The sequence below is a fragment of the Sciurus carolinensis genome, chromosome 17, assembly GCF_902686445.1.
Source record: "Sciurus carolinensis chromosome 17, mSciCar1.2, whole genome shotgun sequence".
NCBI lineage: Eukaryota > Metazoa > Chordata > Mammalia > Rodentia > Sciuridae > Sciurus > Sciurus carolinensis.
This window is the reverse complement of record NC_062229.1, coordinates 21422575-21447236: the sequence shown is the minus strand read 5'-3', so window position 1 is coordinate 21447236 and position 24662 is coordinate 21422575. Positions and strand designations below refer to the sequence as shown.

Below are 24662 nucleotides of genomic sequence, written 5' to 3'. Positions count from 1 at the left end.
CTCCATCCCCAACACACATGGAGAAAAATAAAAATAAAAAGGTAGATCCAGGCTCAGTGGCACATGCACGTAACCCAAGCAGCTCTGGAGGCTGAGGCAGGAGGATTGTGAGTTTAAAGTCAGCCTCAGCAACAGTGAGGCCCTAAGGCACTCAGTGAGACCCTGTCTCTAAATAAAATACAAAATAGGGCTGGGGAGGTGGCTCAGTGGTCGAGTGTCCCTGAGTTCAATCCCTGGTACCCCACCCCCCAAAAACAAAAACAAAAACAAAAAACAAAGCTTGAGCCTAATCCTCAGGGTTATTTTCTCACCCACCTAGAGACTCTCACAGGCTTTGGGACAAGAAAAATGTCCGCTGGGACACTTCCTTATCAGGTACCCATGGCAAACATTCCCTGCACCCGTTCCTGGAGTTTAGAGATGGGGTCTTTGGGAAATGCTTGGATTCTGTTGGGTCATCAGGGTGGAGCCCCACAAGGGAGTCCTGATGGTTTTGTAAGAGGGAGACAGACACAGAGACAGACACAGAGACAGACGTGCTCCTGCTGTGACAGGGTGCAGCCAAGACAGGTCCTCACAGGACTTGCACTGTGCTGTTGGACTTTCAGCCTCCAAAACTGTGAACCAAAGAAACCTCTTTCCTTTATAATGTCACATGCCTCAGGTATTTCATTGTAATAACAAAAAACCAACTTTTGTTTGTTTGTTTTGGTAAGGATTCTGCGAGACCTTATCACAGGCATCTTGAGTCTAACTGTGTGACTCTCCCTCAGTAACCTGGGTCTGTTCTCACCAGTTTCTTAGCATACCATAAACGAAACCACTGAAGTGTGATGTGGAGCTTTACAACGAGACCCTGGCTCCAGTAGCACCAGGAACCTGCCTGGTATCTTTGATATTGGCCTGAGATAAACCAGGTGAGTCCCGTTTCTCCTGACCATCATAAGCCCCCTTCCTCTGACCCAGATCGTTGGATCCGCCAGGTTCTGCGGCATGTGGGTGAAGGTGGACAAGGAGCGACTGGGTTTCCAGCAGGTGCCAGATGCTCTGCAGGTTTATTTCTAAAAATCCTTAAAATCGACTAGGACACAAAGCCCCAGTGTAGGGCTGCCAGAGGCAGAGCGGGGACTCACTACTGCCCCTGCCGCTCAGGGGCAGACGGTGCTGCGGCAGGAGGTCACATGTGCGTCTGGGTGCCACTGCAGCCAGGCTGGCACGTGGGTCCAAGATGAGCCATCCATGAGAATGAAGGGACGTGTGGGCTGTCCTGGGGGCTTGTAGATGTCACCACCAATGCCAGGTCTGAAACATCACTTGCAAAATCTCTGGGGACCCCAAGGAGCGGCTGCTGGAGTACCTGAGGCCCTCTCAGGTGCCACCCCCAGGCAGGAGACTCCCTGACACCATCGCTGCCACTCCACGGGTCCTGCCACAGCAACCAGAGTGGGGACACAGGGGCCTCTGCCAAGGACAGGAAGCAGGTGGCTGGTGGCCTCCCGGGCAGCCGTCAGACCCCTCAGCAGGAGCTCTGCGGAGACACCTGAGCAGAGACATCTGGACAGGGGCCAGCAGGGGCAACATCCAAGTGGTCACAGTTCATTCTGGAAGCTTCCAGGGCGTCAGGAGGGGAATGGGAACAGGGAGCCCCGTAAGGGATGGGAAAGTGCAAAAGGCAATCGGCCCAGACCAGGCGAGAGTTCGCTGACGGGGTGGGGCGGGGGCAGGCCAGAGTCCCTGACCGAGGTCCCCCAGGCACCCGGTGGGCCAGCAGACGCCCCTGCCCCGCATCCAGCAGCGAGGGTCCTGCTCGGAGCCTGCAGCCCAGCGGCAGAGGGAGGCCTGGGCTGGGCTCCGTAAGGCACAGCGAGGAGGGGAGCCCCACTCTGGGTCCAGGGACACGGACAGGGAAGAGCCAGGAGAGCTAGAGAGCCCCCAGGAAACATCTGCTCCTCCCTGGGCAGGACGGAGGGAGGGAGGGGGAGGGTGCCGAGGTGCCCGCGGAGGGGCCGTGGCAGTAGGAGGCGGCAGGCGGACACAGGCAGCGGGAGGAGGCTCCAGTTTCTTGGCACCAGGACGGCCCTCCGGGTGCAGCCGGGCAGGGGGGTGGGCAGGAGGAGCAGCCCGGGAGCAGGGCTGTCCGGTGGCGCCTCTCTGCCCACCAGACCCCCAGGGGCCTCTGGCGGGCCGGGAGGACCTCAGAGGGGGAGGACCTCAGAGGGGGAGGACCTCAGAGGGCGAAGGCGCCCGAGCAGATGCGGGTGTAGACGCCCTCGTCCAGGGGCAGGTAGTGGCCTTGCTTCAGGTCCAAGAAGAAGAGCCGGTCCGAGGTCTGGCGAGGGTCGAAGCCCTCGCGCTGCAGCCGCGTCTTCTGGATCTTGAAGGTGCCTGCGGGGGAGGGGAGGTCACTGGGAGGGGCGGTACCTGGGGGCCTGGGCTGCAGCACCCTTTCCCGCCTGGCCTGCCCTGTTCCGCCTGGTGGCTCACACCAGCTCCTCCAGGAGGGCTCCCTGGTCACCCCATCCCAGCCAGACAGAAACGACACTGCCGTGCCCTGGCCTGTCCGACCCCACCTGAGGCAGTGCTGTGGCTGTCACAAGAGGGCTGGAGCTCAGCAGCCTGTGCCCCGGGGCCAACCCTGGCCCACCACCTGTTTCTGTCAATAAAGTTTTATTGGCACACGCCCCGCCCATGCGTTCGCGCCTCAGCCAAGGCTGCACTGTACTGGCATCACGAGGGCAGCTGAATGGTCGCAAGGAGACTGTAAGAACGCCTGCGCCTGCCCAACACGTGCAGACTTTTTGTCACGACTCCCTGAGCAACGCTCATCACAGCTAGGTGCACAGGGCTCCCGCTGCAGTGGGCGTCTGTCACCCAGACGTGACGAAAGTCTGTGGGAGGACGTTGCGGGTTCTGTGCAATCACTACCCCCTTTCGGAGAAGGGGCGAGAGCGCCTCCCAAGGTTGGTATCCACAGGGATCCCGGAACCGCCTCCGCTGGGCTGGAAAGAAACTTCAGGAACCGGAGGGGGCGGGGCCGCGCTCAGCGGTGGCGGCTCGCCGGGCACGCGAGGCGCTGGTTCCAACCTCGGCACCGCGTAAAAACAGAACAAAGGTACTGTGTCCGCCCGCAACTGAACCACAATACTAAAAAAGCAGATTAAAAAAAACGGACAGGACAATTCCCAGCGCTGGTGGGAAGGCACATGGGCGGCTGCTCAGGGCCATCAGGTTTTGCCAAATATCCATCGACAGTCCCTCACTTCTGCTCCTGGGCACCCCCAGTTGGCTGTGGTGACCATGGGGGTGGTGACAGGGTTGGGGCCTCCTGGTGTCATCGCAAGGACATGAGGAGGGGACAGAGAAGCAGAAGGCCAGTGTGCGTTTTGCAAGAGGACAAATCCTTAAAAAATATAGTGCAGGTTTCTGTGGTCATAGCTCAGTTTTAGAGCAGTTGTCTAGCATGACTGAGGCCCTGAGTTCCATCCCCAGAGAGAGAGAGAAAGAGAGATGTAGACAGATAGATAGATAGATAGATAGATAGAGATAAATAGGTAGCTAGATAGATGATAGGTAGATGACAGATAGATAAACGATAGATGACAGATGATTGATAGATAAATGATAGATGATAGTTAGATAGATCTCAGAACAAAGACACAAGCAGAATGAGACATACATTCAAACCCTGGCTCTGCCACTCGCTGGCTGGGTGACCTCAGGCAGATTTCTTGGCCTCTCTGTGCCTGTTTCTTTATCTGACAAATAGGGTTGATGGCAGCACTTACTCCACAGAGTTAAATGATTAGAGATGTGTACAATTCTTGGCACACAGCAAGCATTATGTAAATATTTGCTATTTATCACAATTAAGAGAAATAAAAATACAACATACACCAACAACTAAAGAAAACACACCTAAATTATTATAAGGAATTGCTACCAATCAAAAAGAAAATGAAGGTAGGCTTGGTGGTGCATGCCTGTAACCTCAGCAACTCACGAGGCTGAGGTAGGAGGATCGTAAGTTCGAGGCCAGCTTCAGCAATGTAGTGAGACCATCTCAAAATGGAAAAAAAAAAAATGTGCTGGGGATGTGGCTCAGTGGTGCAGTGCTTGCCTGGCATGTGTGAGGCCCTGGGTTCACTGCCAGTGTGGAAGGAAGGAAGGCAGGCAGGCAGGCAGAAAATGACATGGGCAACACAGAATTGGTGAAACCACCAACAGGTCATTCACAGAGAAAGCGGCCTGAGAGGTACAAGGTGCTGACTGGAGCCCCCTAGAAAACGAGAACACGCACCCACCTCAGCATGCCCCGTGGGGTGGGTGTGGGGAACGGAAATGAACGGCCACATCAATAAAACCAGGAGGGCGCGCAGGAGGGTGCGGGGCCTGACTCAGGGCAGGTGAGCGAAGGTCGCTAAGCCATCCCCAGTGGGTGGCGCGCACCTGTGGTGTCCACCTGAGGCAGGAGGCGCAAGAAGATGGGCCGGGCGTAGGGTGCCAGCACTTTCTGCAGCTCCTGGTACATGGAGTTGGGGTCCAGCTGCCCATGGGGGTCTGCAATGGCTGCCATGCCCGCTTTTCCCTCCACTCCTGGAGACAAAGGTTCAGCTAAGAACCCCCCACCACTGCCAGGCAGCCCCCAGTCTCTAATCTCCCGTCCTTCCCCACCTGGGATGACATTTGCTGAAGCAATGAACATTTTACAAAGCTCTTACTCCACCCCCCCCACCCTCAGAAAGGACACTGTCATGATCCCATCTTCTGGATGACAACATCATGCATGTGCATGGACTCCGGATCCAGTGCTCCCACCTGGTCCGCCAGGTACACTTGTGCAGGTGGTGCACTGCCCAAGGGCATCCAACCTTAAGTTCCCTTTTGCTGGGCTTCCGGGGGCTTCCACACCCCAGAACCACACCCTGAACCCCAGCTTGCCTGGCACAGCCACTCCGTACACCGCCACGTCTGTCTGGCCCAGCAGGCGACTCAGCACACCTTCCACTTCGGTGGTGGAAACATTCTCCCCTCGCCAGCGGAAGGTGTCCCCGCTGCGGTCCCGGAAGTACATGTAGCCAAGCTCGTCCATCACCAGCACATCACCTGGCAGAGGGCGGAGGGGAGAGGTTGGACCCTGGCTCCCCATCCCCACAGCCAGCCCCAGGCCCCAGGAGGCTGTGCACCTGAGAGGTAGGCACTGTCACCCTTGCGGAAGACACTGTGGGCAATCTTCTTGCTAGTGGCGCTCTCGCTGACGTAGCCATCGAAGCGGCGCAGAGGGTCCTGCTGGTTGATCTGGCCCACCAGCAGGCCAGGCTCCCCTGGGGAGGAGGCCAAACTCAGGCTGAGCAGGGTGGGCAGGCGCTGGAGACCCAGCTCCCCAGGGGGCGCTGGGGATGGGGGACCTGCTCACCCGGCTGGCAGGGGATGCACAGGCCCTGTGCGTCCCGCAGCAGCTCCATTGTGTCCTCGTTGACCTTCACCAGCTGGATGGGGTACACGTGAGTCAGGATGCGGCTGCTGAAGCCACAGGAACCAACCTGGGATGGGGTGAACCGGGTCAGCCAGCGGCCCAGGCGTGGCAGGGGAGCTTCCCCTGTGACACTTTGCCTCCCCTGCCCCAGGGCTGGGAATGAACGCCACTAATGTCAGCTCAGCTCTGGGACCTCTGCAAAATCCTGGGGGTAAGGGCGGCATCCTGTCCCCGAGCTCATGCCTCCTCCTGTCACCTTCCCGTCCTGCCTTGCAGTCTCATGAGGGGACCTGGCTAGAGGTCACATCCCAGGCCATAAGACCCTCCAGGTCAGCAGGAAGTGGACACCTGCGTTGGCCCAGGAATCCCAGCTGCAATGCCCACGGCCCTGCCTGGCTCAGTCCTGTGAGCAGCGGTGCTTGTTCAAGGCGACTGCGCGGCTGGGCAGTGCCGCCTGCTCTCCAGGGCTGGCCACTAGACAGACTAGCACCGCGAGGACCTCGTTTAATCAAGGTTATCAGGGTGTTCCTGACCTGGGGGTGGGGCCAAAGGAGGAAGGGGCGGGGCATGCGAGAGCGGGACGGACGTAATCAGGTTGCTAATCGTGTCTATTTGCAGAGAGCCACTACCTGGCAGCTCTGCGCTCAGCTCATGCTGTGATATTGTGGGTGACGACACACTCAGTAGCTGTCGCCCCATCCACAGAGGAGGAAAACAAAGCCCCAGAGCCCCAAGTGACTTGCCTAAAAGAGGAGCTGCACCCCAACCCTGCCTTGAATCCCCAGAGCCCTGCTCTCCCTGGGGCGTCACACAGAGAGGAAGGCTCAGACAGGCTGAGGCACTCCCCCGGGGGCACACCCTTCCCACTTGGTGTGACAGTCACAGCACTAATTGGACACAGAGGAGCAGGGTCTATGCCTGCCTCTCATTGATCCTCGTGGTGCTTCGGGGAACCCAGAAGTCCCGGTGCCACACCCGCGCGCCCGGCGCGCACACCTTGCCGTCCATGTTGGCGATGCTGCAGTTGCACTCGGTGGCCCCGTAGAACTCGCCGATCTGCCGCACGCGGAAGCGCTGCGTGAACTCCTCCCAGATGGCGGGCCGCAGCCCGTTGCCCACCGCCAGGCGCACGCGGTGCCGCCCCTCGGCCTCGCGCGCCGGCTGCTTCAGCAGGTAGCGGCAGATCTCACCGATGTACTGCACCACCTGGGGGCGCGAACCGAGGCTGGGCGGGGCACAGCCCCAAGCCGGGACCCGCGCAGGGACACCACCAGACCTCCCCAGCCTGGGAGCCAACCCAGTGAGTGCGCGAGACGGCCTCGGGAGATGACAGCGGGACATCAAATCACATCCTCAGTCACCGCCTGGGACACTGCTTCTGTCCACCGGTGGCATCGCCCACACCTCTGGTGGTCCCTCTGTCCTCCCACCCCACAGCTTTGTGGGGACTGCGAATCCCCATTCGGAGCCTTAGCCCGCACACGCCGGAGGGCCTGCTGGAGGTTTGGCACCTCATAGGGCAACCCTCAGCCCAAAGGCCCCGCACCTGATGCCGCCCCCAGCCTCTGTTGGCTGAGCCGGGGGTGCCCACAGGGACATCCCTGGGGTGGAACCACCATGCTGGGGGACAAGGGACTGAATCCCAGGTGGCCATGAATCCCCTGCTCACTGGCCGCCCCCTTCAGGGCCCTTCCCTCCCTGTCTCACCTCGTCCACCCCCACTGGGTTTACTGAGCTCACTTCCCGGATGTCCAGGTGCCCTGGAGTTACCTTGGGGCCACCTTTTCAATGACTGCTCTCCCCATTTTACAGATAGAGAAACTGAGGCTCACTGAGGGGAAACTGGACCAAGGTCATATAGCTGGAGAATGGCAGAATTAGGTCTGAACCAGGCATGCTCGCCAGAGTCCAAAGGAAGCAGCTGCTGCTGGGGACTGACCTCCAGGCTGGTCACAGCAGCTGCAAACGTGCTCTCAGCAACTCCAGACACAGAATCAAGTATGCCACCAGCTTGTGACAACTCCATCTGGTCCTGCCTCTCCTGATGTCTCCAGAGCTCCTTCAGGTCTGTGGCTTGAGTCTCTACCTCAGGGACTTTGCACACACTACTTGCTGCCTGAAGCAGCTCCCCCACCACTGCGAGGCATTCCCTGTAGGTATGTACTCACTGTCCGATGAATATGCGAACATACCGAGCACACACCACCTGCCACGCACAGCCTGGACATGAAGGCACCAAGGCCCAGAGAGGGGACACAGTGCCACCAAGATCACTGGCTGCTGACGCAGACCACAGTCCCATGGAGGGGTTCTCTCCCTGGGTTCCCAGACTAGAACACTGGTCTGCAGTGGAGAACAGGGAACACAGGCTGCACCCTCCATCTCCCAACCTGGGCCACTATGACTGGCCTAAGGACAGGCACATGACCAGAGCTGAGCCAATGAGAATCAGCACTGGGACTTTTTTTTGCAGTGCTGGGGATTGAACCCAGGGCGTTGTGCATGAGAGGCAAGCACTCTACCAATGGAGCTATATCCCCAGCCCAGTGCTGGGACTTTTGATGGAAAGTTGGAAGAGTAATTCTTTCCCTCCTGGAGTTGCCCAGGACCCTCCTAGAGAAGGGATGGGGTAGAAGTTGAACATTCAGGAAGCCAAGAGAAAAGCTGGAAACAAGAACTGGAGAGAGATGGAGGCCCTCCTGGATCAAGCTGTGCCTGAAGCTGTCCCTGTGTGGCCTCTCCATTTCTATGAGTACATAATTCCCTTTCTCTGAGAAACCCATTCTAACTTAGATTTGGGGTTACGATTTTGCTTGCTTTCAACTGACCAAGTCCCACCTAAATTCACAGCTGCCCTCCAACCTTTCACCAGGTGATCAGAGCAGCCCTCAGCTCTTAGCTCCCTTTCAGCTGAAGCCACAACCACACAGCAAGAGCAGACAGCCGATCGTTACTTCTGGCCTGGACCTGCAGATAGACTCTGGGTCAGTCAGAGAAGCAGGCACTGGGCCTCCGCGTGGTGACCTCCAGTCTGCAGCACTGCACCTGGACAGGAGTCAGGAAGAGGCCACTGACCTCGAACAGTAGCTGGGACTCCCGTGCCGGGCGACCTTGCGCCCTGAGTGTACACAGGTCAAGTGGGGAGACAGCACGGCTCGCCTGGCCCTGAGGGTGAAGGTGTGTTGGGGCACATGCTTGCCTCTTTCTGTGTGTTGGGGCACACGCTTGCCTCTTTCTGTGCCGCTGAGGAGAGCGGGCTCTGCCTCCCGCCAGGCCCGGGGCCTGTACGCATGGCTGCAAATAAACCAGCAGCGAGCAGCGCCCTTGTGCTCCAGCCGTGAGGCGGGTTCCGGGGTCCACGTGCGCGTCCTGTCCCCGGGGCCTTCTGGCCTCCGAAGATCCCGCCCACAGTGCCCTCTGGAGCCCTCGATGGCTGCCACAGACCTTTTCTATGACACAAAAACTCTGCTTCCTTCAGAAGCCGACAGCCTGGCTTTGAAGGGTTGGGAGGCTGCGCACGGTGCCCAGAGCCACGTGGCACGTCATGACAAAGGCAGCACCTGGGCCTGCCAGCCTGAGGACACGCTGCCCAGGAAGCTGCTCAAGCGTTTAGGCTGGAGGTCCCCAGCCACAGGGATCCTGGGGGTATCGCCACTGGCACCTAGAGGTCCCAGGCCAAGGAGGCTGCTAGATGGCCTGGGGACACAGGACAGCCCGCCTCACAGAGTGACCCAGCCCCAAAGGTCAACAGAGCCTGGCCGAGCACCAGTGTGCTGCACCCAAGTCCCAGTGTACACGACAGGCTGGTGACAAAGGGACATGCTGAGGGACACTCCAGCAACGTCCAGACTGGGAAGGCGTCCCAGGACATCCCTGTTCTTCAGCAAAGAGGATAAGGAGAGAACGCGGGTCCAGACCAAGGTCCTTCCTCCAGCCAGCGCGGCCAGGCTGTCTCCGCACCAATCCCTTCAAACAGACTCAACCTGGTAGGTTGGGATTGGGTTGGGCCACTGCCAGATTCCTGAGGTCACTGTCGCTATGTGGTTGTGACCTTGGGTGCTGAGGCTATGTTTTAAGGAGTCCTTGGGCTGGGGTGTGGCTCACTGGCAGGGCCCTTGCCCAGCATGCCCGAGGCCCTGGGTTCCATCCCAGCACCCCCAAAAAAACAGTCTTCATCAGGCGAAAGCCGGTGCACAGTTCTGCGACAGGAACGTCTGCGGGGTCAGATCCACAGGCAGGAGGCGAGGCTGGCGGTTGCCTGGTGGTTGCCCTGGAGGGGCGGGGAGCGGCTCAGGGGACCCTCTCCTCCTAGCATGCCGGACACGTCCTGGGGCCGGACAGCACTGTGAACGCACGAGCTGCGCGGCTTTCCTTTTTTCTCTTGGCGCCAGGGCCTGGCCGCCTCTCACTGCCGCTAATGCAAGTTTTCCGTTATAGGAATTTCACCTCAAAAATCCTCTCAGGTCCTTAGCTTTCTGAGGCTCTACTGGGACGTCTTCACAGGAACCAGCTGCTACGGGGCAACAGGGTGTGGCGAGGCGCAAGGGCAGCGCGGGGCTCCCCTGCCCCTGGGGCAGGGTGACAGGGCACCCTAGGACCACCACTTTCCTGTTCCCATTCGCGGCCATTTGCAACTCTCCATACTGCTTTCTTTGACAGCGTCCACTCTGCATCTCATGAAGCTGGTTAGGGTTCCCCGAGTCCTCCCTCACCCCATGCGGAATGGGCGGCCCTTCACAGTGGCGCTCCCGTCTAGGAGGGGTGCTCCCCAGGATGGCTGCGCAGAGCCGCGCCCCAGCTGTGTGACCAGGGCCAGGAGCTGCACCTCTCTGGGCCCAGCCTGCCTAAGGTCGGCCGGCACTTCCCATTCCCGCATCCCTGAAAGTACCACTCTCCCTTGCCCTGCGCGGCCACCTTGCCCCACCTCGGGACCCACGCCCTCCTGGGGCGAGGCACCCCACCTGTATTTCCCCCATCATGGGAAGAAACCCCTCGGCCTGGAGGCCAAAGGAGAACAGCCGGGTCTTAACTCCTGCCTCCTCTTGCTGCTTTTCATTTATTTTTTTGCTTTGTTTTGCGCATGCGCTATCACTGGGCCATGCCCCGAGCCCCTGCTGGCCCTCAGGGACCGCTGATGCCTGCAGCTCTGCCTCCTGCTGAGGCAGAAGGGAAGTCTCCAGGGAAGACCCACCAGAGGTACGGGCACCAGGAAGGCAGCCTTTGAGGAGTCCACTCGCCTCGGGCCCCTCCCAGCGGCATTACAAGCCTCAGTTTCCCCACTTGCAAAATGGGGGGGATGCCTTTGCCTGCAAGATTCCAGTGAGGCCCTTTTGGCCAGGGGCTGGACAAGCAAGGGTTCAGAGACCCTGACGGGCTTCCCTGTGCTCATCCTGGACACCCCGGGAGAGAGATGGGGGCACCCTGCGCAACCTCGAGGGGCGGGGGGCCGGCCTGATGGGAAGGGGCGGGGCCTGACCGTGCAGTTGTACTTGACGCAGTCGTCCCAGAAGCGGCTGGCGGAGAATTTCTTGCGGAGGACGACGGTCAAGCCATAGATGAGGCACTGCCCCACGCCCATGATGTTCCCTGCAGAGGGTGGGCTCGGTGAGGCTCCCCCCGCCCCCACGCCTGTCCAGCCCCTCAGCCCGGCCGTACCTGCAGAGTGGTACAGGGGCAGGCAGTCGTACAGCACGTCAGCCGTCCGCATGCTGTAGGAGTGGTGGCCGAAGGCTGCGATGCGGTAGTACCTGAGCAGGGCGGGAGGGCAGGGGCTGGGACCTCCATGCCCCAGGGAGTGGGGGTGGGCAAGCATGCTTCCTGCTCAGCCTGGAGCCTGGGGTGGGGGCTGAAGGCGACCCTGGGGAGGTTGGGGGATACTGTCTGGGGAGGTGCTGGCCTGATCCCGGATCAGTTGAGCTGTGGGGATGGACTATGGGAGCTGTCCAGGCAGCGCGCACAGCATGTGCAAAGACCCTGAGGCTGGAAGGAGCAGGGCTGGTTTGAGGAAGAGCTGGGGGCCAAAAGGAAGGAGTGAGGAGTGAGGAGGTAGCAGACAATACCCAGGAAGGGGCAGGGCTGGCAGAACCAAGGGTGTGGTTTATTCCACGGGGTAGGCAGTGAGGGGGGCTAGGTGCAGGGAAGGTCTGATTTAGGGTTTTAACCCTCCCGTAGTGCTGAGGCGAGCCAGGCTGGGTAGGGGCAGGAGGTGGAGCAGGGGCTGGGGCAGGTTGGGGCAGAGCTGGGGAGGCATGGAGAAAATTGGACGAATTGAGGAACAGGTCCCAGGCTGGATGTGGGGAAGAGGTGTCCCAGGACAATGGACAGAGGGCCTCGGTGTCCTGAGATGGCCTGTGGGTGTCACCTGGTTGGGGGTAAGACGCCCGCAGGCCCCACAGGAGCTGGGGTCAGGCTGGTCTGGCCCCGCCTCACCTACTGTGCACCACGATGGCAGCCTTGGGCAGCCCGGTGGTCCCCGAGGTGTAGATGTAGAAGAGCCGACCTGCAGGAGACGGGCGTTGGGCGCTGGCAGGGCGCGGGCAGCGGCAGGCCGCGAGGGCTCCTCCCTGACTCACCATCCATGCCCTTGCCCGGCAACTGTGCTGGGGGGTTGGTGGACGCCTCCTTCAGCATCGGGTCCAGGAGGTGAGTGTCCGGCAAGATGCCCTCGGGCCCCAAGTCTCCAGAGCAGAACTTGAGAAGGCTCTTCCCCAGCTGCCCGCTCACCTCAGCCACCGCTGAGGCCCACAGGAGCGTCAGGTCACGGCCAGACAGGCCCCTCCTGAAGCCCAGTGCAGTCTCCCTGACCCAGGTGGCCAGCCCGGGACCAGCACCCGGGCCAAGTCCCGGAGGGCCCCCTCCTGAGGCCTGGCACCCAGCGCCTCCCCGCCTGGGGCAGCCCCAGGTCCCCGCCCGCCTGATGCCCACGCCTGGCCTCACCCGCTGCCAGTTCCCCGCCGTAGATGAGGGCCTTGGCACCCGAGGTGCCCAGGCAGAAGGCCAGGGGCTCCCGCCGCAGGTTGACGTTGAGCAGCGCGGCCACCACGCCTGCTTTGGCCAGGCCCAGCCACAGCCCCACGAACTCAGGCCGGCCCTCCAGGAAGACGGCCACCACGTCGCCCGGTGCAAAGCCCAGCTGGTGGAAGAGGTTGGCCACGGCGTTGGAGTAGGTGTCCAGCTGTGCGAAGGTCCAGCACGCGCCGCTGCCCGCGTCCACCAGGGCTAGGCGCTCAGGCTGTCGCCGCACCACGGCCTGGAAGATGCACGGGATGGTGTGGCCGGCTCGCTGGTGCCGCCGCAGCTCCAGGCGCACGCGGATCAGAACGGAGAGGCCACTGCAGGGAGGGCGGAGGAGACGGTGTCACTGGCAGGGAGCCACCCAGAGCCTCCACTTCCCCATCCGCGGGATCCGGGGAGCTGGGGTGACGTGGACGGCTAATCATTTGGTTGCAGGATCTCTCAGGGGACCAAGGATAGAGGCCATTTCCCAACCGGCCATCTGGTGTGCATTGGGGTCCCCACGTCCTCCCCCCAGCTGCTGGAGGGCCCTGGGGTGCTGGGGCCAAAGTCTGCCCTTGTCACTCCAAGGCACCAGGCACAATGGCCGATGTGTCCAGCGCGGTGCGTCCGACGGCAGGGAGGGGCTGCGCCTGCCCAGCCGGTCCGGGACCTCCCAGGGGAGGGACAGCAGGGAATGAATGGGGGGAGTCTGATCGGAGGCCTCGCTCCCTGCCTCCTCTAGTGGACACAAGGGGAAGAGGCCCCGGGGACAGGAGCCTCCAGTGGAAAAAGCCTTCCCTGAACACCAGGTGGCCTGCGCAGCTGCCCTCGGCCAGGCTCGAGCTGGCGGGAAGTGGCCTTTTACATTTTTTACTTTTTACCAAGAATCACTTTAGATCCCAGAAACCTAGAAATTCTCCGCTTAAAACCTTGGGGATCAGAGGTTTCCTGGCTCCTGGCTCCTCTGGCTCCCTGTCCCCAGGCCTCAGGGACACAGGCTCAGAGCAGCAAGGGGCCGGCATGGGCTCCGTACTGCACCCTGACCACCCGACTCACCCGGGGCCAGCGGGGATGCCACTGCCCGCTCCAGCCTCATCTGGCCACCTGCCTTCCACTCCTGGAGCGTCAAAATCATTGCCAAGTCCATCCCCGCCCCTACCGCCGGGCCTGCCCCAGCCCGGGCCTCCCTGGTGGGCTGCAGTGGTGGCCACACCCTGGGACCCTGTGCGTGCACCGCACTGCTCCGCCACAGAGGGCGCCACGAGACGGCAGCGGACCAGACAGCAAATGACTAACGGCTGGGCCTCCTTCCCAGCCTCCCGCACTTTGGGATCTGGGGACTGAATGTCTGCCGTTTAAGAAAAAAAAAAAAAAAAATGAGCTCAGGGGACCCTCAGCGCCCACCCTCCCTCCACCGCCATTCCCTCCCCACTGCACAGGCAGTGCCTATCCCAGGACTGCTGTCTACCAGGCACTATTCTGGGGACAGGCCAGTGAGCAAAGACCACCAGGGTGACAAAACCCACTAGCTCTCGCCCTCAGAGGCTCACTGTCACTATATGAGCCAGCTCCAGTGACAGTGGTGACAAGGTTGCGAGGGACAGTGCAAAGTGACAAGGACTGGGGTGGGGGAGGCTCCTGAGAGGTGAGTGGCATGGGAGCAGGGTCTGGTGAGGCCAGGTGGAGCAGCTGAGGGTGAATCTGGGGGCACAGCTAGTGCAAAGGCCCTGAGGCAGGAACAGGCCTAGGAAGGAGGCGCATCTGAGGATCAGAGTGGAGGCCAGGGAGTGGGGAATCAGATGTGGGTCAGACAGAGGGAGGAAAGGTTCAAGATGGGCAGGGCCACCCCAGCAGGAGCCACAGAGACAGGCGGGGTAGGGGCGTTAGAGGCAGTGACTGCAGATTTTTAAAGCAGGGGTTCAGGGTTCTGATTCCCGAGACTCCCTGCTTACCTAAAACACCCCTGGAGGCTCCTGCAGCTGCCCTCTGGATGGAAGCAGGGCACTGAGGTCTCTGCAACTGGACCACAACACTCTCACACTCATGCACACACACGCACACTCTCGCACACTCATGCACACACACTCTCTTGCACACACGCACACTCACACACGTACACACACGCACACACTCTTGCACACCCACGCACGTGTACACACGCACACTCTTGCACACACACGCACACTCACTCGGCTCCTCCCAGCAGCCCCCTCCTCCTGGGAGTTGCAGGCACCCTGTGAGGCCTCACCCTGCATTATGCCGCTGCTGCCCCTTCACAGCACGGGGTCCCTCAAGTGCCCCAGACTCAGGGCCCACCTCTTCCCTCCACTCCCCACTGCCACCAAGCTCCTGTGCAGTCCCCCGCCATGGTCCATGGTGCTGTGAGCACGGCACGGGGAGGCTGCATCCCTGTCAGCCCAGGAGCTTAATAGATGCTCAGTAAACAGAGGCCAGACAGCTGCAGTCACAGCCCTGAACCTGGAATCCAATGCACCCACCCAAGAACCAGCTGGAGATGCACATGGGAGTCTTTCATTCACCCCCAGTGACCACCTACTATGCTCCTTGCAAGACCCAGAGACCCAGGGTGATGAAGACAGACACTCCTTCCGCTCTCTCATCAGCCCCCAGCCCCCTACTCCCCGTCTCCCTCACCCAGTCCTCCCTCCAGTCGGCCTTTTCACTGTCCCCTGACCGCAGCCAGCACACACCCGCCTCAGGGCCTTTGCAGAGACGGGGCCGCTGCCTGGAGCACTCTTCCCTCAGCATCCACGGGGTTCCTCCCCAGACCTCAGCTCAACTGCACCTTTCCTGGGGCCAGGCTGGACTTGAGCTTGCAGACCTCCTGCCTTGGTCTCCCAAGTTGCTGGGATCACAGACACACCACGGCGCACAGTGACCGTTAAGAAACCGGTCTGCAGGTTCTCGGATGGTCCTTCCAGTGCAACCCCGCCACCCCTGCCTGTGCGTCCCCACCCAGAGCCTCAGAAGGCAACTTCACTTAGACATGGTGGCGTCTGTGCAGATGCAGCTCAGGTGAGCGTGGCTGTGTGGCAAGACTGCGGAGGAGGAGGAGGAGGAGGAGGAGGAGGAGGAGGACAGTGGCAGCAGGAAAGAAGACGGGCCGGGGGAGGGGACACCGGGTGAGGATGGCTGGAGTGATGGGTTCACAGGCAAGGACCACCTGGAGCCCCCACAAGCCAGAAGAGGCAGGACGGACCTTTCCTCAGGGACTCTGGAGGGAACAAGGCCCTGCCAACACCTGAACTCCGCGCTTCTGGTGTGGCGGTGCACGCCTGTAATCCCAGAAGCTTGGGAGGTTGAGGCAGGAGGATCACAAGTTTGAGGCCAGCCTCAGCAACTTAGGAAGGCCCTAAGCAACTCAGTGAATCCCTGTCTCAAAATAAAAATTAAAAAGGGCTAGAAATGTGGCTCAGTGGTTGAGGCCCCTGGGTTTAATCCCTGGTACCAAAAACAAACAAACAAAAACCAAACCAAAACAAAACCCAAAACAACAAAAACATCAGGTCACTACAAAGGCTTGGGAACCAAAAGGATTTTAGACTTCTCAACAATAACCACAGTGTGAAAAATAACTTCAAGCATCAAAGGAAATAATTTCCAACCTAGAAGTCTAAACCCAGACAATCAGTCAAGTGTGAAACAGAAATACAAACATTTTTATATATGGAGGTTCTCAAAAATTAATTTCCTTGCAAGATTTCTCCAAAAACTAATAAAGATGTGCTTCAAAACATCTGCTTCTTTGAAGTAAACCAAAAAAATGGATGATGAAGGATTCAGGGAACAGAGTGTTTAACCCACAAGAGAAGAGATTCTCAGGAGGATAGCTGGAAGCAAGCCCAGGCTAACGATTATGCACTAAAGGAAAGCATCTCAGCCTGGGTAGCCTGGAAGCTAGGAGAGAGACTTCTCTAGGAAGGTGAAACTAATAGCCTATTTAATGTTCTAAATATCATGACAGGAGTCAACTGTTGTGGAGTTCAGGCTTGAAATGGAGATAAAGACAGAAAACTAACGAATACAAAGGCAACTGATAACCCCAGGGGAAACATAAGGTTGCTCAGGAAATGAAAAGTGATCATAGTATATTAAATGGTTCAGCTTTTTTGTTCGTTTGTTTATCCTTATGCTGGGGAATGAACCCAGGGCCTCGTGCATGCTAAGCATAGTCTATGACTAAGCTACGCCCCCACCCCAACAGCTCAGTCTAGAATACTGTTTAGTTAAAACAAGGAAATGCCTATCATCAATCTGACCCAAATTATGATATACAATTAATCCTCATTATTCATGGATTCCTTATTTCCAAATCCTTATTTAAAATGCATACTCACAGACTTCCCAATCATTTGCAGACACATACTAAGTAGAGAAAAATTTGAGTTGCCAATGGGCATGATCCTGGCTGAGGTGGAAAAGAGAAGGCAGACTGCCTTATTTCAGGTGTCAGCCTGCACACAAGCATCCCTTTTATGGTCAGCTTGATGTCACCTACTTTTCATTTCTGTGTTATCGTGCTGGTAATCTTTGTTGTTGAAAAGGAGCCCCAGGCACAGTACCAAAGTGCTGTCTAGTGTCCCTAACCACAGGAAGGTGCCTTGTGCTGAAACTGCATGTGTCAGGCAACTTGGCAAGACCCTGTCTCAAAGCAAAATAAAATTGAAAGGGCCGGGATTACAGTTCAGTGGTGGAGCACCCTTGGGTTCGTTCCCCAGCACCTCAAAAGAAAAGAAAAGAAAAATCAGAACAACGTATAACTGTAATAAAGGTTATGTGAATATGGTCTCTTTTGTGGAGGGTTGGGGGGCGCTGGGGCTGGAACCCAGGGCCTCGCACATGCTAGGCAACTGCTCCACCACTGAGCCACGCCTCTGGCCCGAATGTGGCCTCTTTTAAGTGTCAAGACAACTACTAGTATTTTCAGACCACTGTAGGTCACCAAAGCCAGGTAAAGCAAAACCATGGATAAGGAGTGAGGAGGGGACACCACTGCATGACGACAAATAAATAAAAATGGGAAACATTAAAGGCGGACTCTTTCCTCATCCGCCGGTGGTCAGAGCCTGGCAGGCCTGGATGGAGCTAAAGCAGGGTCTGTGCCACGGAGCCCCCACTAAGTTCCAGGGTGAGCCCCAGGATCACCACAGAGGGCCAGAATGAACAGGCGTCACCTCGGTAGCAAAAACACTGCTCATCCACTCCTAATACAATGACTCAGGTGATCATCCTCTGCATTTACTGAGCATCAACTGTATGCCAAACACTGCTACTCTTTTTTTTTTTTGGTACCAGGGATTAAATTCAGGGGCACTTAGCACCTCGCTGTTGCTGAGGCTGGCTTTGAACTCATGATCCTCCTGCCTCAGCCGCCCAATCCCTGGGATTAAAGGCATGTGCCACTGTGCCCAGCACCCCTCCAAAGTAGGGTCCTGTGTATCAGATGATGGTGAGCTGGGGCTCAGAAAGGTGAATTAACACGGCTGAGGTAACACAGCAAGTTGGGACAGAACAACCCAGAGCCAAACCCTGCTTATGGGGTCCCTCTGCTCCCCTGCAGAATTACCACTGAACATTTATCAAGTGCTCACCAGATACCAGGAACCATGAGGCACACAGCAGGCGCTAATGCATGCTTCTTTTTTTTTGGTGGGCCAGGGATTGAACCCTTGTGCGTGTGAGGCAGGCGCTGTCCCAGCTGAGCCACATCCCGGCCCTAATGCATGCTTCTGGAAGGACACTACAACACCAGGATCCACCTCAGATGGAAGGCACTGGGACGTGAGGGGTCAGCAAGGGAAGAACTGCATCCACAGCCAGACCCTGGGCTCCAGCCACCAAGCCGCTAACCCCCACCGTATGTCTGCTCTGAGGTCCTCCTGTGAGAAACTTGACAAGAGTACCCCAAAGACCCCATGAGGGTATGAGTGTCAAAGCCACGGGCAGAGGGCCACCAGTGAGGAGAGCAGCCAGAGGAGCACGCCCTGCCGGGTCCTCCTAGAAATGGCACAGCTAGAAACAGGAACTGAGCCCACAGCTGGTCACGCTCAGCTAAGCACAGGGACAGGAATGGTTACAAGTGCACCCAGCCTGTCCCCTGCTGTGCTCGCCCTGCCTCTTGGTCCCTCTCAAGGATGCCCACGCAGGCAGGAAGTAGATTCCGGTGCTTTGTTCCAGCCACATGCCAGGGTGGCCCGCCTGGAAACGGCCCATGTCACCCCCACCCTGTGGACAAAGAGACCACTGTCCAGCTCTGGGCCCTTCCCAGGGCCTCTTCTTGTCCCTCTGCTCTTTGTTTCCTGAGTTGCAGGGCCCGGTGCATGAAGACATCAACAAGGTTAAGAGCGACCAGATTTTATGGAGCAAATTCAGGATGGGCAGGAGAATGGGCAGAGTGCCGATGTATATTCTGAACCCAGTGTCTGAATTCAGCACAGCAGGGTGGCCACAGGCACAGGTTCCCCTCCCTGGCTGTGTGTCCCCAAGAAAATGGCTTCACCTCTCTTTGCCTTGGTTTGCCCACCTGAAAAATGGGATTAGTAAGCATCCTTTCTTTAAAGGGCTGTGAGAACAAGGCCTGGTACGTGGGAAGGGCTATTAGACGAGCTGCATTAGTTAGCTACTGCTGCATAACAAATGAACTCCAAATTAGCAGCAGAAAACAATATTCATTGATCACAGATTTAGTAGATCAAAAATCTAGGTACAGGGCTGGGGCTGGGGCTCAGTGGTGGAGTGCTTGCCTAGCATGTGTGAGGCACTGGGTTTGATTCTCAGCACCACATACAAATAAATGAATAAAATAAAGGTCCATCAACATCTAAAAAAAAAAAATCTAGGAGCAAGCCAAGAGTGGTGGGTGTCTCACGCTGTAATCTCAGCTGTTCAGGAGACCGAAGCAAGAGGATCACAAGTTTGAGGTCAACCTCAGCCACTTAGTGAGACCCTGTCTCAAAATAAAAAAATAAAAAGGGCTGGGGTGTGGCTCAGTGGTAGAGCACCCCTGGGTTCCATCCCTGGTACTGGAGGAAAAATCTGAGAGCAGCTGAACTGGGTGGTTCAGGCTCAGGGTACCCCTGGGCCTCTGGTCCCCTCAAGGTTTCACTGGAGACAATCCATATCAAAACTCGCTCCTATGGGCCCATGCAGACCACATGGCAGCTGCCGACCCGCAGAGCAAGCCATCCAAGAAATGGCACCCAAGATGGAAGCTGCGTCTTTCCTCCTGACCTCAGAAAGGCCATCAATCACTTTGCTGCATCCTATGCACTGGAACGGAAGGGGACCACACCAGGGCATAAAGAGCAGGGCAGGGGTCAGTGGGCCATCCTCACGGCTCTCCCAGAGCCCACTGGGTCAAGCCACCTCAGGGATGTGAGGTGGACCCAGCTCCCGGCTCTGGGGAGACAGAGCCAGGCGTAGATACCCCCAGGCTGGAGTGGGAGGCACTGGGAGGCAGGGAAGGCCCCCAGCATAGCAGACACAGCCGGATCCCGCCGCAAGCCGAGCCTGAGAGCAGGCAGGGCCACGGCAGCGCCAAGACAGACGAGATCGGGCTGTGCCCCTCAGGCCCACAGGCTAGAGGGGAAAGGGACCGGCCATCAGAAGACATGGAAGCAGGAGACATGGATCCGCTGGTGATCCAAGGGAGCTTCACAGCCGCACGGCCTGCTCCTGCTATGTCCCCCTTGACACTGGACAAGTTGCACGGCCAAGATGTGCCTCGGTCTGCTCATGTTTAAGATGGGGACAGCAGCCACCTCCCATGGCTGTTGGGAGGGCTTATAAAGTCATGCCTGGAAGGTGCGGTGGCGCATGCCTGTAATCCCAGAGGATTGGGAGGCTGAGGCAGGAGGATGGCAAGTTGAAAGCCAGCCTCAGCAACTTAGTGGGGCCCTAAGCAACTCAGTGAGACCCTGTCTCTAAATAAAATATGAAATAGGGCTGGGGATATGGCTCAGTGGTCAAGTGCCCCTGAGTTTAATCTGCAGTACCCAAAAAAAAGTCACGCCTGTAAAATGCTTACCACATCCCCTGGCCTGGCACAGCAGGAGCACTCATGAGTGTTAGTCATTCTGCCAAAGAGTGACATGTGGGGGAGGGGATAGAGACACAATGTTTGGAGAAGGCTCTCTGAGGACATCTGAGGATGTGACATTTAAGCCACCACATAACAGAAAATGAAGAGGAGAGTAACGGCCATCAGGCAGAGGGAACAGCACGGGCAAAGGCCCTGGGGCTGGAACACAGGCTGAGCAGGTTTACCAAGCAGAAGACACAAATGTAGCCAGAAAGGGACAGGGAAGAGCGCTGGGACAGGGAGCAGAGGTTGGAGACATGGCCAGGTACCTCTTGAGCCATGCTCAGGAGTGTGGTCTAGATTCTAAAACGAGAAGTCACAGAGGGTACCAAGTAGAAAAATCCAGCAGAGGTTCCCTGAGAGTGTACTATGGTATCACCAGGCAAAAGGAGGCCCCAAATGTTCCACTCAGAGGAGGCAGCCTGAGCTCGACACGCAAGCTGCTTTGGGGACCAGGTGAGCAGAGGGACTGGCAAGTGGTGGGCAGGCAGAGCCAGGCTGGCAGGACCCAGGGCACCCAGCCAAAGCTGTCTTTCTCCTGCACAGGATGAGGGAACAAGGAGAGTGTGTGACGATCTGTATGTCAAAAAGACCAAAGGGCAGTGGAGAAGGTGGGACCATGACAGTAGAAAAGAAGGGCCTGGTTTTAGAAAGGTCAGAACCGGTCAGCCTGCAGTGGGACCCTTCCCAGGTCCACCGCATCCCTGCCCCTCATGAACCTTTCTTCTCCCTTGGCTCAGTGTGTCCACATTCCTGCCAGGAGCCTGGGAAGGCCAGCCCAGCATACAGCGGCGCTCACCTGCACCCTCACGGAACTGTTCCTGAAATCTGTTTCCATGGGAACCCCCAGCAATACCTATTTTGCCCCAGGATGATCCCCAGTAGCCTCTCTGAGCAAACCCCTGAGAGACACCCCCAAGGCCCTCCAAGGATCTGTGGGCAAGAATGACCTCGGAATCCCTCCAGAGAAGCCAGTCTCCAAAGACCCCCAAGCAAGCACTGGAACATACAGTGACCCCCCATACACAGTCCCTGAACAACATCAAAGTTCCCCACAGATCCCAAACTCTCAAAATGCACCTCAACCACAAAGAAGCCTGTCAGTGGTCCTTGGAGGAGCCCTTTACAGATTCCCGGAGCAGCCCCTTCTTCCCCCACCCCTAAGCAGACCTCAAGAGATTAGGCAGCCCCCAGAGACCACTGAGTAGCCCCTATCACTCCCCAGGACCCTATAAGGGTCTCTGACAAGCTCCCATAAGTCTCTCAGTCACCACAGTCCTACAGAGATTTCCACCAGCTAGCTGCCCAGAGGCCCAAAGGTTGCCACCAGGGTCCCCGAAAGTCTCCTAAGCAGTCCCCAATCGCCTTTGAACCTACCCATCTCCCTCCAGAGACCCACAATTTGTTCCCTGACCTGGAGTCCCCCAACTAGTCACCCCTTCAAGTCCCGGCTCCGCTCCTAGCCCTGCCCTTATACCCCGGGTCCCGCCCCCAGCTTCTAAAGTCCTCCCAGACCTCCCGGGGACCCGCAACCTCCTTGATCCGCCCAGGCCGCGCAGCCCCGCCCCCATACCTGCCCAGCCCAGGCACACTCACAAGAGGTCCCGCCTCGCCGTCTTGCAGACGATGCGCAGGAAGCGCCAGCCGCCGCCGCCCACGTACACACCGAACGCCGCCGCTGCGCTCCAGGTCCACGGTAGTCCCAGCAGCCACAGCAGCGCAAGCGAGGCCAGGGAGGCCGTGCCTGCACCCGGAGCCCGCATCCTAGGGAGCGGAGGGCACTGAGGATGCTGGCCGCTAGGGCCCCGCCTCCGGCCTCCATGCCCCGCCCCCGGCCTCCATGCCCCGCCCCCAGATAGGACTCCGCCCCCCAGGCCCTAGCTCCGCCCTCGGACAGCCCAGCCTGGAACTCCAGGCCAGGTTCCGCCCCCTCCTCGGTCTAACGGGAACGCATTCACAAGTCAGGCTCCGCCCCCAGGCCTAAGGTTGGCTTGTTCCTGATAGGCACCACCCCCAGGCCGGGGCTCCGCCTCCCTGCCAATCATTGTAACGGGATCCTCCCTGGGGCCCAACATTTCCATACCGTCAGTCATTGTCAGGCCCCGCCCCATACCTTGACATTGAGGCAAGACCTCAAACCCACGCTCCATCCCCAAGATTTAGTCCTCAAAGCCTGGGCCACTTTGTTCCCGACCATAGACCTAGTCCCTTCCTAGTCACTCGTCCAGCCCCCGTTCCCAGGCCATTACCTACCCCTATCCTCTGTCCCAGAATTCACCTCCATGCCCTGTCCCCGGCCTGCCCATCTGGGATCCCGGGTTTTCCTCCAGATCCCGCCTCTACCCACTATCTCGTGGCTCTCTCGACCCGGGCCCCAGGTTAAGCCTCTAGCTCCGCCCACAAACGCAAGTCTCCTGCAGAGCCCCACCCTCTCTACGCCGGGCTCCAGCCCTGGGTTAGGCCTGTGCTCCGGCCCCTTAGCACAAGCTCTCGGGTTGTGAACTGGACCCCGGCCCTCCCTGTCAGCTTGAGCCCCGCCCGGCTTCTGACCTGGCCAGCTTCCCAGGCCCAGGTTCTATTCTGGCCACCGGTCCCACCCTCAGACCTTGTCTAAGTCACCACCCCAGGAGGGGCGCCTCACTCCTGCCCCCTTAGCCCCTAAGCCCCGCCCCAATCTCCTCTTTCCACCTGTCTAGCTTTTAGCCCCTCATCCCGCATAGCGACGGCTGGCCCCTTCCGGAGACCGGGACCATAGAGGGAGCCCCCGCGAGCTAGAGAGACGACAGCCAACGAGACACACGGGGCTAGAACGGCCAGCCGAGGCTAGCCGCTGTCTCCATGGCAACCAGGTCTCGCCCAGCTCCATTCGGCCGCGTGCTTAGAAAGCACGTGGGTCCCGCAGGCAGGGGCGTGGCTCTCGGGCGAGCCAGGCCAAGCCCTAGATGGCATTCGAGGTTGTCCCGGGGGACCGGAAACTCCCAGCTCACAGCCGGCCCGCCTGCGCTGGAGTCTTGCCCCAGCGTACCCCAAGCCCAAGCCCTGAAGCCTCTTCGATCTTAAACACGCATTCTAGGGACCCGAGGAGGACTAACCCATCATCCTAGGGCCACAGAAGTTTCTAAGTCCTAACCCGCCTCCGTCTCAAACGTGGATCAAGGACCCAGCTAATCCCAAATCCATACCCCAAAGCTTCGTCAGTTAAATCTTAAGGTTACACTCCTGGAACCCGGGGAGGTCAATATCCACACACCGGGTTCTCATCATTCCTAGTCACACCCCCTAGAGACCCAGCAAGTCCTGTTTGCACCCCAGGGTCCCAGGAGCTCACCTAGCGGTCCCCAAACCCCTTTTCCTGACCGGACACGGGCCAGCGCTGAGCTGGATGCCCCCAACGCTATTCCGTGGCTGACCTGAAGCCGCTTGCAGACCCCGGGACTTCACCGCTCTTTCGTGGGCTCCCAGAAGCTCGGGCAGCAGGCAGGCAGAGACTGGGAGGCCGAGGCAGGGGTCCTCAGCTTAGCTCCAGATGGTGGGTCCCTTCAGGGGCTTCTGTTGCTGGCAGACTCCTGGCTCGTCTGACTGCGCTGTGTCCATGCGTGCCTCTGCCTTGGGGCCCTCCCAGCAAGTTCCCCCTTCTGTGCCCCCCTGCCCACTCCACCCCTGCTTATTTTCTGCCCTGCTTGGCCGACCTTCCCAGAGCTGTCTTTGGGAGGTGGCCAGGGCCTGCTTCCAGCACCGCTTGGAGGACAGGGCTGGGCAGGCTCTCGCCCCCACCCCCACCCCCAGCTGCTATTGGTTTCTGCCAGCAGCCCCGGGTGGATGGCATGGGGGGCAAGGAGGTAGATCCGGAGCACCGGCTCAGAGCCAGTCCCTGGCCAGCACTACTTTCTCAAGCCAGGGATCAGTAGTGACCAGTATCTCCTGCCCTGCCAGAATCACTATTGCAATCACCCCCACTTTACAGGTAAAGAAACTGAGGACTGAACCAGAGCTGGGCACCTGGCTTGGTGCTGAGATTCATTGATTTGAAAATATACGTTGGGGGCTTGCTGTCCCTCCTCCCCTCCTGTCCCTTCCTTTTTATCTCCTCCT

General features: G+C 58.6%; 1 protein-coding gene across 5 annotated transcripts; it reads right to left on the bottom strand.

Moving 5' to 3' along the window:
- Window positions 1–1038: 1038 nt before the first annotated feature.
- Window positions 1039–24234, bottom strand: Slc27a1 (solute carrier family 27 member 1). 5 transcript variants are annotated; one of them, XM_047531529.1, is made up of 13 exons: window positions 23899–24234; window positions 22167–22334; window positions 12410–12804; window positions 12046–12207; window positions 11903–11972; window positions 11129–11220; window positions 10950–11059; window positions 6470–6679; window positions 5414–5540; window positions 5184–5321; window positions 4939–5103; window positions 4447–4593; window positions 1039–2385 (listed from the first exon to the last, which is right to left on the bottom strand). In XM_047531529.1, the coding sequence occupies exons 2-13, from the start codon at window positions 22331–22333 to the stop codon at window positions 2228–2230; spliced, it is 1941 nt and encodes a 646-aa protein (XP_047387485.1). In that variant the 5' UTR covers window position 22334; window positions 23899–24234; the 3' UTR covers window positions 1039–2227. The 5 variants fall into 5 exon arrangements, with proteins under 5 accessions (XP_047387485.1, XP_047387483.1, XP_047387486.1 ...); XM_047531527.1 differs by having other exon boundaries at window positions 23981–24234; XM_047531530.1 differs by lacking the exon at window positions 23899–24234 and adding an exon at window positions 23259–23319.
- Between the last annotated feature and the right edge of the window lie 428 nt (window positions 24235–24662).